The 16,517-nt window shown below is 47.2% G+C and overlaps 2 protein-coding genes across 5 annotated transcripts; both read left to right on the top strand.

Moving 5' to 3' along the window:
- Nucleotides 1–2,590: 2,590 nt before the first annotated feature.
- On the top strand, nucleotides 2,591–3,730 carry Vpreb3 (V-set pre-B cell surrogate light chain 3). Its single transcript, XM_004636354.1, has 2 exons — nucleotides 2,591–2,642; nucleotides 3,408–3,730. Exons 1-2 carry the CDS (start codon nucleotides 2,591–2,593, stop codon nucleotides 3,728–3,730), a joined length of 375 nt encoding a protein of 124 aa, XP_004636411.1.
- Nucleotides 3,731–5,207: 1,477 nt separating this feature from the next.
- On the top strand, nucleotides 5,208–14,612 carry Znf70 (zinc finger protein 70). 4 transcript variants are annotated; one of them, XR_002822151.1, is made up of 3 exons: nucleotides 5,208–5,283; nucleotides 8,684–10,312; nucleotides 14,491–14,612. XR_002822151.1 is itself a non-coding variant. In XM_023720897.1 (2 exons), the coding sequence occupies exon 2, from the start codon at nucleotides 8,758–8,760 to the stop codon at nucleotides 10,096–10,098; it is 1,341 nt and encodes a 446-aa protein (XP_023576665.1). In that variant the 5' UTR covers nucleotides 5,208–5,283; nucleotides 8,684–8,757; the 3' UTR covers nucleotides 10,099–10,424. The 4 variants fall into 4 exon arrangements, 1 of the variants encoding a protein (XP_023576665.1); XR_002822152.1 differs by lacking the exon at nucleotides 5,208–5,283 and adding an exon at nucleotides 5,672–5,746; XR_002822153.1 differs by lacking the exon at nucleotides 5,208–5,283 and adding an exon at nucleotides 5,824–5,895.
- Nucleotides 14,613–16,517: the final 1,905 nt, after the last annotated feature.

The raw sequence follows: 16,517 nt of genomic DNA, 5'->3' as shown, positions 1-16,517 counted from the left end.
TTTTGTACATTTCTACATCACAGCTATTTTAACAGTGTCCCATGGGTGGTCAAAGACATGCTCTAGGCCAGGCATAGTGGCACATGCCTGTAATCACAGGTCTTGGGAGGCTGGAGAGAGAGGATCACTGCAAGGTTAGGGTTAGCCTCATGGTGCCTGCAGCCTATCAGCCATCAAGACTACACTGGGAGGGGACTGGGGAGATAGCTGAGTAGAATAAGTGCTTGCCTGGCAAGTGCAAGAGCCTGAGTTCAATCCCCAGTTCTGGGAAAAAAAAAAAAAAAAAAAAAAAGACTACACTAGGGGACACATGAGAGTATGTTGTTTTGACTGATTTTATCATGTTTTTCAGGGATGTTGAGGTCAACAGATCAGGAGATCAGTGCTCTTGATGAGATTATATGTTACTCTTCCTAGAAGGAGGAGGTGCCTAGGCTATGGGGACTCACACAGGGTGGCACTACCTTTGGTCAGGAGGGAGAGGGAGGAAGTGTGGGCAGAGACTTTCGTTGGCATTTCTGCCAGAAGAAAAGGGCAAGGCAGGGTAGGCAAGTTTAGAAATGTCCAGGTTGAATAACTTCAATGGACTCTGGCACACAGGCTTTTTTTTTTTTTTTGGCGGAACTGGGGATTGAACTCAGGCCCTTGTGCTTGCCAGGGAAGCGCTTATTCCACTGAGCCATCTCCCCGGCCCCAAGGCATGTTTTGCAATAGTATGGCAACTGGCCCTGGGTGATGGATCCATGGAGTTTAAGAGCCCAGTCATGGAGGGGGGTTGAGGCTGTGGTATTAGGATTGTTAGGTTTGCATTTGAAAAATGCATAGTAGTTTTGTATCTCTAGAGAGAAGATAACCTCATGGAGGTTAGCAATGCTCCAACATTGGGATATAGAAAAGACACAGTGTGGTAGGTAGCTTTCATTATGGTGACAAATACCTAAGACAATCAACAGAAAAAAAGAAGAGGAAAGCTTTATTTGGCTTATGGTTTTGGAGGCTTCCTGCTCTCAAGTATGTGACCATTTTCCAGATTCATTGGCTACCAACACTCTAGTAAGGAGAACACACTGGAACCTAAGATCAGTTTCATTTACAAATATGGTCAATCTAAGCTGATGGAAGGCAGGATGATGGTCTCCTTGGGCATTATGTCAGCTTTCCATCACTAGAGTAAAGACCTCATATGAACAACTTAGAAGTAAGGATTATTTTGGCTCACAGTCTGGAGGTTTCATGGTGGTTGGTCCTTTTACTTTGGACTGGGTGCCATGCCTTTTAACTTACGGGCCTTTGAGGGACATTCTAGATTCAAGGCATAGCAGAGGTGGAACGTATTCGCTAGAACAGTGAGGAAGAGACATCTCTGGAGACATGGAAATCAATCTCTCTCTCTCTCTCTCTCTCTCTCTCTCTCTCTCTCTCTCTCTCTTCTTTCTTTTTCTTTTTTTCAGTATTGAGAATGAACTGAGCTACATCCCCAGCTCTTTTGTTTGCTTGTTTTTTAGGGAAGGGTCTACAGGGTGTTCAGGGTCTCACTGCTTGATAAAACTCCTAGTGATCTGCCTGATTACAGCCTCCCAAGAGCTAGGATTACAAGTGTGCGCCACCACACCCAATCTTAATTGCCATCTCAGCACGGCCCTGGGGGGCTGGGCAGGCACAGGAGGTCCAGGGATCGAACCCCCAGCCCCTGAGTCTGCTTGCAGGCACTTTAATCTTCTGAGCTATTTGGCCGGCCCTCCTAACTTTTTTTTTTTTTTTTAAATGTTATTTTTTGTATTTGGTACAGGAACTACAGGGTCTACAGGGTTTCACCACGTAGATCGGACTCCTGTTTTCAGCCTCCCAAGCGCTGGGATAATAAGTGTGCACCACCATGCCCAGTCTCAATCTCTGTCTCAGCATGTCCCGGGGGTGGGGTCAACATGGCAAACCAGGGACTGAACCCCAGCCCCTGCATCTGCCTAAGCAGGTGCTTTAGTTCACTGAGCTATCTGGCTGGCCCCCCTTTTTATTTAAAAAAATATTTTGAGACAGGATCTCACTAAATCATTAAATTGCTTATGCTGGCTCAAATTTGTAATCCTCTTGCCTCAGTGTCCCAGAGTGTGTGTGTCACCATACTTGCATGGAAATGTTCTAAATCTTTATCCAGGTAGACAATACAGTGCTCTGTGTGTGCGTACATTGACCTTATTTGCTTAAGGCTTATGCACTTTCCCATATTCCACTTGTACCACAGTAAAAAAAGTAGATTCTGGGCTCAGAGATATAGCTCAGTGGTACAGCACTTGCCTGGCATGTGTGAGGCCCTGGGTTGATTTCCAGTGCTACAAAAAGTAAAGCAGATTTCAACTTCCTGCTGTAACTGCATTTGGGATCTTCCAAGTTTCTGATCTCCCACAGTTCTATGTACCAGGACCTTGACATTTGGGAAGACAGGGCCAGGCTGTTGGTCCTAGCCACACCTCCACTTCCTCAGTCAATGAGTTAATTTGCATGCCCTTTTGTGCTCCTTCAGTCCTCAGTCCTGTGCACCCAAAGCATAGCCCAGCATAACATCTCCCTGCCTGCCTCTTTGCCTCTGGTCATGCCCTGTCCTCTGTGCCTGGTCCTCCTGCTGATGGGAGTCTTCTTGGCAGGTGAGCCCTCCCATGGCTGGGCTGGCCTCGGGGTGGAGTGGGGGATTGCACTGACCTGAGAAGGTCTGTGGGAAGAAGTGAATCAATGAATACAAGAAAGTCCTGGGAGAGGGACTCAATTAGAGGGAGACCTGGCTCAAGGCAGCTCTGCCCATGACCTAGGGCCAGTCACTTCTCTTGGTTTCTTCATTTGATAATGAAAAGGTCACTAAGGTCCCTTTAGACTCACCCTTGGAGTATTTAAGGAAAACAGAGCCTAAAACCTTAATTTTTCACAGGGGAAACTCTCCTGGGCTGGTCCCTATTCCACAGGCCTCAAAGGCAACCTGCCTCCAAGAAAGTCCCCAGTGGCAGTGGCCTAGCGCTAACTTGATGGGTAGAGTCTCCTGGGATTTGGGAGCCTATAGTCAGCATTTGTAAGAGTCATGAAACTCAGGGGGAAAAGGTTTGCAGAGAGAGGGAAGTGGGCAATGGGAGCACCTTGAGTAAGAGTCCTATGTTCAAGTGACCATGGCTTCTTGGGGACCTGGCACTAGTGGTGATATAGTGATAACTAACTTCAAAGCCCTCATTCACAAAGGGGAATGGAGGCCTAGAGGGTAAGCTAAGTCACATGGAATCAGGCTTCCTGTGCTCTATCTAATGCCAATCCCATGGCATGGGGCTATGAAAGTGGGCATCTCCTTGTAGTTTGACCAAACCTTCCTAGGAAGGGGTAGGAGTTAAGGGATCCAGGCCTGGCCTCAGTGGCCTGTATCTTCTCAGTCTCCCAGCCAGCCCTGGCCCAGCCGGATGCATTGCTGGTCTTCCCAGGCCAAGCTGCTCAACTCTCCTGCACACTCATCCCCCAGCATGCCAACATTGCAGACTATGGAGTGTCCTGGTACCAGCAGCGGGCAGGTAGTGCCCCTCGGTACCTTCTCTACTACAATTCGGAGGAGGACTTCCACCGGCCTGATGATACCCCTGATCGATTCTCAGCTGCCAAGGATGTGGCCCACAATGCATGTATCCTCACCATCAGCCCAGTGCAGCCTGAGGATGACGCTGATTACTACTGCTCTGTTGGCTACAGCTCTGATCCCTAGGGGTGGAGTATCGGATGAATGCCTCCTCCTGCCTATTTCTGCACCTGAACTTGGATACCCCTCTCTCTCTGATCCTTGCTTTCTTTCTCTGTACAATGGATTAATAAAATTCAACATTACTATGAAGGGCATGAATTCTTGGCCAAAAATGTGACTGTAGTTGGTCTGGGAGTGTGTGTAGGATCGTTGCTGAAGAGGAAGCACCTGAGATGCTTGGGGAGTGGCCTAGCCTTGCCCTTGTCCCCAGGGGTTCAGCCTGGTAGCCTGGTGGCCTGGCCTTCCGGTGACCTGAAGCACTAGAGGGGGAGAAAAAGGAACCACCCGTTATTGTCCCCAGTTGTGCATGATTGATTGTGGTCCAACGTTCACCCAGTCTGGGGAGGCTGGTCCCCACAAAGCCAAGGCTGATGGCTTGTTGAGGGGCAGCCCCTGCCTCCCACCTGGAGTCTCTGCAAAAGGTCCCATGGGTCACTGATAGAGCCAGGAGGCGCGTGTGTGTAGGTGGCATGGGGCATGAAGGGAAATGAGAGGCACCTGAGGCCAAGACAAAGGGTGTGCGAGGAAGACGGACAAATGCCTGGGGAGCATCCCGCCCCACCGGTGTGTTTTATTGGTCTCCAGTGATTAGGTTGATGTCTCTTTGTGGGGGAAGCGTCCGCAACAGGCTGGGTGGCCACACCTGAGCCGCTATGCGCTGAGGGGCAGAGACATGGATGAAACAGCAAGTCTTGCCATCAGAGGCAGAGCTGTGCGGCACTGGAGCGTGCAAAATATTACCAGCCAGGGTTAGAGGGGTAGCTCAGTGGTAGAGCACTTGCCTAGTTGGCAGAAAGTCCTGGAATAGATCCCCAGCAGCATCAAAATAAAACAAGCACATCCCTCTTCCTTTCTGGTGCCCGTAAGAGGCCCCTCACATGTGGAGGTTAGCACCCAGAGGCGTACAAATTAGAGGCTCCAGGGTGCTGACTAGGATCCCTGCCACATCTCCCAATCTGGGAGTGGGCAGAAGAGAGAGGACCAGGGCTACTCTTGAATGAGGGAGAATTCAAACAGGACTTCTTTGTTGAGAACTTTGAGGATTCCTTCCTCTTCTGAAAACCCAAGACTCCTGGCTGGCCCCTGTCTCACCCGTAGGCAGAGACAGCGTTCCTGTGGTCTAGACGGGCCCAGGTTTCCTGGCAGGTTTTTCTTCTGCACTCCGGCCAGTAGCGGCCGAGCTCTGTTTTCTCCACGGCCAGTCGCACTCCTTTCATCAGAGAGACTTTTCCGATTCGGGTGCCCTCGCCCTAGCTTCTGGGTACTTTACGAGCCCTCCGGCTTGACACGGTAGGACCACCGAGATGCCAGGACCTCCACGCGGCCTAGAGCGGTCCCGGAAGTGCCCGCGGGCTGGGGGCGGGACTCCAGGTTCTCTGGCTGCCGCGGGCTCCGCGTCAACTGCAGCCGAAGAGGGAGGCCGAGACGACTGCGGGTTGGAGCAGCTTGGGTGCCGCCCCGCCCCGCCCGCCTGCGGCCCCGCCCCAGCCCAGGTGCACCGCTCCGCCCCACCTCAGGTGAGTGGCAGCAAGTCTGCCAATGTGACCTGAGCGCATCTGACCACCTGTCCCTCCGGTACCCCTCGTAGGGGTGTCCTCAGTTGGTGGGAGGACTGTAGCGGCGTCGCGTCGCCATCAGGGCAGCGCGTGCAGCTCTGCGGCTGCTCTCGTGTCTCTAGCAGGGAGACCCTGACTACACTGAGGGTTTGCCAGTGCGTGGGCTGTGGGGGTGGGGTGGGGTGGTGGCACCCTGGAAAATGGGTGACTGATGCAGGAAGAGCTAGAGAAGGCCCCGAGAGAGAAAGAAACATGGGGTTCCACACCTGTGGATTTGTCGTCCAAAAACATAGAACACATTGGCGCAGATTGAATGATTGCCAATTTTTTATCCCTAATGGAGATTGAATCTTGCCGGGGCTGTTACATACTGGGAATGGCAAATCTGCAAGGAGAGAGCATGGGAAATACCCGGATGTAACAGGTGGGTGGAGAAGATTTGCAATCCACACATACCAAGAAGGAGGATCAGAGTGCATGGAGATTGAGAAGAAAACTTTCAGAAACCGAGGGAATAAAGTGGGGGCAGGGAGGAGGAGCCGTAGGGGCAAACTCAAAACTTGCGACATCCAGGTAGGCAGCGTGAATTATTGAAAAATGGGACTGTTATGACGTCTTCCAGTTTTTTTTAAAGACATCAGAAACTTCCTGCGTTATAAATATTGGCAACTAAGGAAAAACTCAACTCTTTGAGAGCCAAACCAAACGTGTCTATGTGGCAGTATCCCCAGGCTGCCAGCTTGCATTTTCCAAAATGTCGGGTGTGGAAAAGGAGGTATTAATGAGCAATGCCAGATAGGGTGGGAAGGTGAGGACCCAGAAGAAAGGGAGTTGGCAATAAGGAGGTCATCGGATGCCAGAACTGCATGCTAAGATCCCAGCTGAAATTGGAAACTTGAAATCTGTTGTGATGCTGTGCATAGCATTGATTTTGCTGGCCAACATTTCACATCTTAGGAGGAATTGGCAGAGAAGGTTAGGAGTCAGCAACTGATGGCCACCAGACAGGTAGGTGTGAGGAGAGTGATGCTGGCAGGCAAGGTGAAGAGACACCCATAGTTGGACCTACTAAGGGGAGAGGGTGTAAACCAGACAAAGAAGGGATGGAACTAGAAGAGGAGAATCTGGGTGAAAATGGAAGTTTACTGGACTAGAGGTTGAAAAGCACAGGCTGAGCCAGGTATGGTGGTGTACAACTGTAATTCTAGCACTTTGGGAGGCTGAGGCAGGAGGATCACTGTGAGTTTAAAGCCAGCCTGGGCTACATAGTGAGTTCAAGGACATCCTAAACTACACAAGCAGACTATGTTCAAATAAGTATACAATATGCTTATGAAGTTCTAGTGCTGCCCAATGCATAATAGGTGCTCAAACATGAGGGGTTGTTACTGTCATCATGTCACTTGAGGACTTCTTTATCTGGCACAGAAGTTTCTGAATGGATCTCTAACGACCTTCCTCAGAGACCACTATAGTAGAAGGCTGGATGGGGTGTTCTAGCATCTTTCCTTGTCCCTGTTTAAACAGCCCCCCTTCCACTGGAACAGTGCTGCTTTTATCTGTTTCATTTATTTACATATCCTAAACAATTGTTTGACAAAAAAGAAAAAAGTGTGATAGTTGTATCATAGAAACAAATGGCTTTTCCTCCTAATGCACAACTGTGTGCATTGAGATTGTGCTGTTGTGCTGGGGACTGGGAATTCCACCATCAGAGGAGCACAGAATTTGCTTTCAGGGAGTGGGAGACTAATGTTGGGGACAGTCTTATAAATATCCAGGATGGTGAGTGCTGTGACGGTACAACCAGCACCACAGCTCACCAAGATGGCCGTTGAGTCTGAGAGAGTAGAGGCTGAGGGACATTTGGATCGAGTTTGGAAAGTTGAACAGGAGCAGAGGAAGGACCTTTTAGGAAAAGACAAATCAGTGGAAATGAACTGTCAAGCTAGAAGATTAATGTGTAGGGAACAGAGGCAGGAGTCAAGGCTGGAGGAGTCGGGTATGAAGGAATGTGGGAAGGATTTCAGCTGTTGCAAGATCCCAAGAAGAAAAATGACAAGATCAAGCTTGTGTGTGGGTATTTGACTTTTGTCTTAAGTGTAGAGCACAGAAAAGTAGCAGTTGGAGGCAGGCAGCCAGTTAAGAGGTGATTTTTGAAAAGCATCCGAGGGAGTTGCCCTGAGACCTGAGTTACACAATGGCGGTGAGGACAAAGGGAAAGAGATGCCTTGCAGGTGGTTTCAGGAAGTGGACTGAACAGGTTGGGTTGGGCAAAGATGAGAGGGTCTAGGCTGATGCTGGAGTTCTGACTGGGTACCTACTGGAGGTAGTGCTACTGTACTCTGTCTTTCCCAAAAATCTTACTGCCAGCATCATTCAGTCACCAGAGATTTGTCCTCTTTTCCACAATGGTTCCACTTCCTGTTTTAGCCCACCTTTGTGAACACTAACTCTGAGTCTAGACACACTGTTGTGGCACTTGATTTTCTCTGTTTGTTTTCCTTCTGGTTGTTTCTAGTGAATGAAAAAAAAATTTTTTTTAATGTATTTGGTTGTTGCAGTGTCTCACTACACAGCTTGGACTCATGGTGATCCTCCTGCTTTCAGCTGCCCCAGCACTGGAGTAACAGGTGTGCGCCACTATGCCTGGACTCTGGCCAGCTCAGCCTGCTCTGGAGCAGAGCTGGCACAGCATGTGGTGCCGGGGATCAAACTGTGGTCCCTGTGCCTGCCTAAGCTTGCCTAATCAGGTGTTTTATTCTGCTGAGCTATCTTGCTGTCCCCTAGTAAATGAAATTTCACTCTAATTTATTTGAGATTATTTCAAGGCCAAGGCTGTCCTATACTATACTTCTTTGGTCTTTTTCCTTTCTTGATTGTGTGTGTGTGTGTGTGTGTGTGTGTGTGTGTGTAGTACTGAGAATTAAACACAGGGGCTTTGCACTAAGCTGCATCCCCAAAACTTTTTATTTTTATTTTATTTTATTTTATTTTATTTTTGAGACAGGGTCTTGATATGTAGTTCAGACTGGCCTTGAACTTACTGTATAGCCTAGGCTCTCCTCGAGCTTACAACAATCCTGCCTCAGTCTCCTGAGTGCTGGGATTATAGGCATGTGCCACTGTGCCCATCTTAGACATTTTTATTTTTTGAGGCAGGGACTTGTGAAATACCTAAGTTGCCCAGGCATGGATTGAACTTGCAGTTCTCCAGCCTTAGCCCTCCAGACTGCTGAGGTTATGGGCATATGCCACTGTACCTAACTCGTTTGTTCTGTTACTGGTTCTAACATGGGAAGGAGGGACCTATGAGATATTTGAGTTACAGACTTGACAACATCCCTTGTTTTCTTTTCAGATTATAAGAACAGTGAATGGAACTCAAAGAGGAGTGTTTTTAAAGACATACCATCATTGGGATTGAGATTCACAATGGAGGTTCCCCCAGCAACCAAGTTTAGTGAGACCTTTGTTTTTGAGGACAGGTTAGAAGCACAGCAAGAACTTTTCCCAGGGGAAGACCTGGGAGACCCCTTTCTTCAGGAAAGAGGCTTGGAACAAATGGCTGTTATTTATAAGGAGATCCCCCTTGGGGAGCAGGACTTGGAACATGATGATTATGAGGGGAATTTCAGTCTCTGTTCCAGCCCTGTTCAGCCTCAGAGTATCCTCTCAGGAGCCAGACCCCAGGATGAGGAGATATTTGGCCAAGCCTTTCTCGAGAAACCTGACATCAGTGTGTGTCAGATCATCCATAGTGAAGATTGCAGTCCACAAGCTCCTGAAGAAGCAGACAGGGGAGACTTGGAACCTAATGCCCCTCACAGAACCCCACAGCCAGCCAAGCCCTATGCATGTCGTGAGTGTGGGAAGGCATTCAGCCAGAGCTCACACCTTCTGCGACACTTGGTCATCCACACTGGGGAGAAGCCCTACGAGTGCTGCGAGTGTGGCAAGGCCTTCAGCCAGAGCTCTCATCTTCTCCGCCATCAGATCATCCACACTGGCGAGAAGCCATATGAATGCCAGGAATGTGGGAAGGCCTTCCGACAGAGCTCAGCCCTCTCACAACACCAGAAAATCCACACGGGGAAGAGGCCCTATGAGTGCAGGGAGTGCGGGAAGGATTTCAGCCGGAGCTCCAGCCTCAGAAAACATGAGCGAATTCACACAGGAGAGAGACCTTATCAGTGTAAGGAATGTGGGAAATCCTTCAACCAGAGTTCAGGCCTGAGCCAGCATCGGAAAATCCACACTCTAAAGAAACCCCATGAATGTGATCTCTGTGGAAAAGCCTTTTGTCATAGGTCCCACCTCATCCGGCACCAGCGGATTCACACAGGGAAGAAACCTTACAAATGTGAAGAGTGTGGAAAGGCCTTCAGCCAGAGCTCCAACCTCATTGAACATCGGAAGACCCACACTGGTGAAAAACCCTACAAGTGCCATAAATGTGGGAAAGCTTTCAGCCAGAGCTCTTCGCTTATTGAGCACCAGCGGATCCATACTGGGGAGAAGCCCTATGAGTGCTGTCAGTGCGGCAAGGCTTTCTGCCACAGCTCTGCGCTGATTCAGCACCAGCGGATCCACACTGGCAAGAAGCCTTATGCCTGTGAGTGCGGCAAGGCCTTCAGGCACAGGTCTGCTCTCATTGAGCATTATAAAACCCATACCAGAGAGAAGCCCTATGTGTGCAATCTGTGTGGCAAGTCCTTCCGAGGAAGCTCACACTTGATCCGGCATCAGAAGGTCCATGCTGGGGAGAAGCTCTAGAAGGAGAAGTCCCACCACAACTTGGAAGCCTTTGCTAGATAGAGTCCATATCCATGTCACTTTGTCTCTAAGACCCCACCTATTTCCCTGATGACCTTGCCAGGTGGACACCTTCCAACAGGACCCTCCTGAGCATCCCTGTTATCAGGAAGCCCCATGTATCATCATGGTCTCAACAGATTTCCTGGGTAGAAGGGAAGGAGAATCAGGGGAGGTGAGCCCACAAAGAGAGCCAGCTTTCAGCTTTTTTATTCTCACGTTTGGCTTCTAAGCCTGCAGATGAGATTTTGTTTTTCCCTGCTTTTCTCAGTGGAAGAAGAATTGTCAAAAGACAGAAAATAAGAGATAGGGCCAGCCAGATAGCTCAGTGAATTAAAGAGCCTGCTTAGGCAGATGCAGGGACTGGCGGTTCAATCCTGGCCCTGCCCTGCTGGCCCCGCCCCTGGGGTACACTGACACACCAAATGAGACTGGGTGTGGTAGCGCACATCTGTAATCCCAGCTCTTGGGAGGCTGAAAACAGGAGGATTGCTACAAGTCCAAGCTGTGTAGTGAGACCCTGTAGATCCTGTACTAAATACATTTTTAAAAAAAGGAAAATAAGAGATAAACCCAGAAATTTAGATTTACTCTTTAAATCAGACAGCAGACTGGCACTTTCAGAAGACAGAAAGCACATTCATAGTCCAAGTCAGCTGAAAATGAAAGAAAAAGTAGATGTAAAGGGGACAAAATGGAATTCTCTGCCTAGGTTTGGCATTGATGGGGACAACCAAAGCATGTTACTAAGGCAGAGGAGGGTCCAGAAAGACAGATTTAGGGGTTGATGAGGATGATGAACCGCTGGCATGATCTCATAACCCTCTGGTTAGCCTGAGAGGATTCTGTCAGTGGATCTCTCATAAGTGGGCAGTGGTTCAGCCATTCTGTGGTCACAGGATGATTGACATCTGTGGCTCAGCTGGGTGTTGGCTACTGACACCCCCCAGGAACCCCTCTGAGACCTAGTGCTCCAGGAGCAGTGTGCCTTGGATGCCAACAGGGCCACTTCTGGCCTGGCAGTTACACTGATTCCCTGCTTTGCTCCTTGGTGCTGGCATGTGGGAAGCAGGTGATTTGGAGGAGGCGGCCAAGGTTGGACAGGAAGGGCTGATTCACTCATGATTTTCCTAGTCTTCACGTAGTGTTTCCTGGATCCCACATAGAATGGTTTCACGAAGTGTTCTGATGTGGTCTTGAAAACTTCAGTGTTTGTTTTTAGAAAAATTATATCTATCCATAAAGCAGGGCTAAAACTAAATTTCTTTCATGGTCTCCCCTCTTCGTCCATGTCAATCAGATGTGTAATCCTAAAAAAACAAAAACAAAACAGTCTCAGTTCAAACTCCAGCACTGCCTTTTCTACTTGTGGGGTTCAAACTCCAGCCCTGCTTTTCTACTTGTATGACCTAAGCCCCACAACTTCCCAGGGCTGTTTCCCCACACGGTGATGACCTCTGACCTAGTCTTTCTAAGGATAGGTTCAAGGCTTCTGTTTAGAATGGGACCACTTTTGAAAATGCTTTGGCAGCTAAGCAATCACGGGTGGTGGTTGAGAAGGCAGACCTGAGTGACCCCCTGAGGGTCCTACCCTGAGGCGTGTTATCTGAAGACCAGAGAAGTGTCCAACACACTGACGTGACCTCCCAGACACCCTCCCATGCCTCCTGCTGCAGTGGTGGTATCCATGCTCCTGTGATCTTTCCTACCTTCCTCCTAACTGCAGCTCACCTGGTGGTTAAGAACTGCCATTGACCATGTCCCACCTTCACCAGTTGAATCACTAATGTTGGGTCCCTGACTGGTTTCTGATGCTCCCTCAGTGGTTATAAGTTACAGCATGTGGCCAGGCAGCAAGCCCTGGGCTGGGCTTTCACGCAGCCTTGACAGTTTCCCATGTAAGCCTGCCTGTTCACTTTGCCAGAATAGAGCTTGAAAAGGGCTCTGTCTCCTGACTCTACCCCCTGCGCCCTGTGAATGGGCTTGGGCAGTGAAGAGTTGTCTTGCCAGTTGATAAGCATTGTCCCAGGCCAGAGGATCTGTTCGCAGTGCTGAAAATTGAACCTAGGGCCTTGCACGTGCTAGGCAAGTGGTCTACCACAGAGCTGCTCTTTGGGGAATCTCTTTAGTGCTGCCCATACTCCTCAGAGCTAGTGGAGAAAGAGATGGTCGGTGCTATTTTAAAGTTTTCCAAGAGTTTATGTCTGGAATGCATGAGTGTATCATGGTGATAGGACCATTTCAGCTGGTCAGAAGTGTGATATGGTATATAATTTTTGACAAATTAATGTGAAAAAGCCATATCTGTACCTAAGTGAGACCTGGTAGGCCAGAGATTTTGTCTTCCTGTTTTTGTTTGAGACAGGGTCTTGCTATGTAATTCAGACTGGTCTTGAGCTCATAGCAATCCTCCGGCCTGTTTCCGGAGTGGTGGGATTACAGGTGTGTGCCACCACACCCAGGTTAGGCTGGAGATTCTGAATCATGGGTATAATGGGCTGGAGAGATTCCAGTGGGAGCCTTGGCTACATCCAACAGCCTGCTGTCCCTTGGAAGCCGCCATACTACCAGCTGGATTATGGAATCCCGGGACCTGATGGGTGTCTCTGGGCACTGTTGCAGGCAGCTAATATACAGGGTCTTCAGTCATTTATCAGGAGTGAAGAGAGAATGTCACAACACAGTTGGGATAGCAGGTGCCATTAGATAGGGCCCCTGAAATAGCTACCTTTTCACCCCACCTGCCCCCATTCCATGTCAATCTTGAGTAGGCCTTATTCAGCAAGCATCTGTTGCATACCTTGGGTCTTTGCCTCCTTGCCCTTTTTGCACACCCCCTCCAAATGGACGTGTGTGTGTGTGTGTGTGTGTGTGTGTGTGTGTGTGTTTCTGGGGATAGAACCCAGAGGTTCTATATCACACTGAGCAACATCCCCAAACCTTTTTATTTTGACATACATACATTGCCCAGGCTGATCTCAAACTTGTGATTCTCCTGCCTTGGCCTCCTGAGTTGGTGAGATTGTAAGCATTGCCACTGTACCCAGCTCAACTTGATCTTTTCATTGTTTTTAAAAATTTTATATAGTTGGTTCTGGGTCTTACTATGCAGCTCCCATTTCAGCCTCCCCAGCACTGAGATTACAGGCATGTGCCAGTGCGCCGGTGTTGGTAGCCAGCTCAGTGTACCCAGGGTAGGGCCAGCATGGCATGTAGCACTGGGGATCGCCTAGGCAGGCACTTAGACTGATGAGCTATCTCCCCTTAACTTGATTTTTTTTTTTTTTTTTTTTTTGACAGTACTAGCAACTGAACCTAGCCAGGGCCTTCTCACAAGCTAGCTGCTCAGCTCCTTTTTTTATTTTGATACTGGGCCTGGCTAAGTCATTAAATGGCCCAGGCTGGGCTTGAATTTGTGATCCTTGACTCTGGTTCCCAGAATGCTGGGATTACACCCCTGTGCTCTCACAACCAGCGTTGACTTTTAAAGCATCACTTTGCACATGTCAGTGCTCCCCTTAAAGCCACCTTCCAGAAGCCTTTCTGCCGTGGAGTCTCGTTTTGGCCAATCTGGCCTACTTCCTCTGAAGAAACTGGACTTGATGGCCCTGAATGTGGAGGTCAGGGCAGCCCTTGCTGGATGCTGTGTCGATTTGTGCCTGGCTTCTGCGAGTCACTTGATGCTGTTTTCACATTTTGCAGTGTGTGCTTTCTTCTTCCTCTTCCTCTTTGTCACCCTCTTCCTTCTCTCCCAGTGTCTTCTTTTTATATAACATGGGGGTGATGACTACTCCTTCCCTGAATGGTTAACAGAGTCTTACATAAAGATGTTAAGCTGGGGAGATAGCTCAGCAGCTTAAGCGCCTGCTTGGCAAGTGCAAGGTCCTGAGTTTGAGCCATGATGCTGGAAAAAAAAAAAAAAAAAAAAAGCGGGGGAAGGGGCGGCCAAATAGCTCAGCAGATTAAAGCACCTGTTTAGGCAGATGCAGGGACCAGAGTTCGATCCCTGGTGTGCAGTACCAGCCCCACCCCTGGGGTGTGCTGAGATGGTGATTGAGACTTGGGTGTGATGGCTCGCGCCTGTAATCCCAGCACTTGGGAGGCTGAAAACAGGAGCATCACTAGAGTCCAATCTGTGTAGTTAGACCCTGTACTAAAAATACAAATAAATAAATAATAATAATAAAAAAAACCCCAGATCTTTTTGGGGGAAGAATGAGCACAGCCTAGTTCCCTTTTGTTCAAACTCTTTTACAATGCATTTTAAAAAGAAATCTCATTTAAATTCTCTGTAAAATTATAAATGATGTTGTCTGTAATATTTTAATCATGGTTTTTCTGTTTTGTTTGCAGCACTGAGGGTGGAATCCAGGACCTTAAGCATGCTAGACAGACACTCTACCCCTGACGTACACTCTAGCTCTTTGCCATCTTTTAATTGAATTGTTTGCTTTTGTTTTTACTGTCTTACATTTTTTTTTGTTTAGCCAGCAGTGCTTTAGACTTTTTTTTTTTAACCTTATTTTTTTGTGTGTGTAGTACCAGGGATTGAACTCAGGACCTTGCGCTTGCCAAGCAAGCACTTATTCCACTGAGCTATCTCCTGGGCCCTACTTAAGATGTTTTTGAGTGTCATAAAACTCCAACTCTTGATTTTTGTTTACCAATCTAATTGTTTTGTCAAAATGTATCTCCCCCACTTAATACCTTTTAAGATTAATTATTTGGAAATGGTTAAACATATTTTTAGTACTACTAGTGAATTAGTGAATGTAGATATTTTGGTTTATGGTTTTTTATTAGTTACAGCTTTATCTGCTCTTAATAATTTTTACTCTGTGTGTGTGTGTGTGTGTGTGTGTGTGGTCTTGGGAATTTCCTTTTGGCCCAAGTGTTTTTTATTCTTCGTACTTTCAAGGGGCAGAGACTTACATCATTGCTGCTTACTTCTTGTACTATGGCATCAACATTTCTAGGTGTCTTTAGAGCTTCTTTAGGCCAGGATACATTATCAACTTTGGGTTGTTTCTTTCTTTCTTTTTTTTTTTTTTTTCCGGTACCAGGAAACTGGAGACCTTGTGCCTGCCAGACAGGTACTTATACCAGTGAGCTATATCCCTAGCCCACATTTGTGTCTTCTTAAAAATTTTTATGGGGCCAGGGAGGTAGCTCAATAGAATAAGCACTTGCCTGGCAAACATGAGGGCCTGACTTCAATCCGTGGTTTTGAAAAAAAAAAAATTATTCCATCAATTTGGTTAACTCAATTTTTGAAATTAGTCATATTCTAACTTCCCTTTATTTTGAAATTGTTAACCTGGGATCTAAAGCCTGCATTGGAATAAGCACCTGGGGGCTTTAGGGCTTATGGATGCATAGATGCGGAACAGGACGTCTAGATATATGCATGAACGAATGTGGCAGTGGGCCTGTAACATTCATATTTTTGTAAGGGCTTTGTGACCCCAACATAGTTAATATTTACCTGATCTAATTATAGTCTGAGTTTGTATGTTTGTCCTTTTGTTTGTTTCTATGTCACATTATTATTATTATTATTATTATTATTATTATTGTTACTATTATTGTTATTATTATTTAGTGGTTAGACGATCTCATTGTGTTGCCCAGGTTGCCCTTGAGTTCCTGGGCTCAAGTGATCCTCCTGCCTCAGCCTCCCAAGTCACTGGTATGTACTCATGGGCCACTAGGTCTGGCTTCTATTTCACTTTTAATTTCTGTTTCTCTTTCATACATGCTGCTGTGTCTGTATAGTTTTTGCAAGTCCTCTTTGCAAAACAGGCAGGGTATACATAAAGACAAAACTGTGGGGCATATAAATAGTGATATACTGAAAGATTGTGCCTTTTAGTACCCCCTTTTTGCTTCTTAATGCTTCTACCTTCAGCTTCTCTTTTCCAAATACCATAATTGAAACCCTTGTTTTTCTTGAGTTTAGCTCATCATATTATTTTTTAAATTGTGTATGTATTTTGCTATTTATCTGTAACTTATAAGCAGCAAATTGTTAGACTTCATTTTCTGGTTCTTTGTATAAGTTTTTATTGTTATATAAAATTATGTTATTAATGCTACTATTGAGCAAGGCATTTTTATTTATTTATTAATTATTTTTTTATTTTGCGTTACCGGGGATTGAACTCAGGGCCTTGTGCTTGCCAAGCAGGCACTTATATCGCTGAACTATATCCCTGGCCCCATGGTGTTTATTTTAACTTTAATATTTTAGTGTGAATCAACTCATTTAACCAGAAAAGACCAGGCTCCTTTCCCACCCATCTCTGTGAGTTATTAATCATATAGGGAGGGTCGTTTCTAGAAAGATTGGTCTGCCATTGGCCCCACCTCTCACTCCCTGT

Source organism: Octodon degus, unplaced genomic scaffold (genome assembly GCF_000260255.1).
Source record: "Octodon degus isolate 3935 unplaced genomic scaffold, OctDeg1.0 scaffold00079, whole genome shotgun sequence".
Classification (NCBI taxonomy): domain Eukaryota; kingdom Metazoa; phylum Chordata; class Mammalia; order Rodentia; family Octodontidae; genus Octodon; species Octodon degus.
The sequence above is the reverse complement of the archived record's forward strand: the minus strand, read 5'-3'. Positions and strand labels throughout refer to the sequence as shown.

Excerpts from the sequence above, each read along its gene's own strand:
- Znf70 (XM_023720897.1), top strand. The coding sequence starts at position 8,758 with ATGGAGGTTCCCCCAGCAACCAAGTTTAGTGAGACCTTTGTTTTTGAG.
- Vpreb3 (XM_004636354.1), top strand. The coding sequence starts at position 2,591 with ATGCCCTGTCCTCTGTGCCTGGTCCTCCTGCTGATGGGAGTCTTCTTG. Across the intron at positions 2,643-3,407 it reads GATGGGAGTCTTCTTGGCAG|TCTCCCAGCCAGCCCTGGCC; the intron begins GTGAGCCCTCCC and ends GTATCTTCTCAG.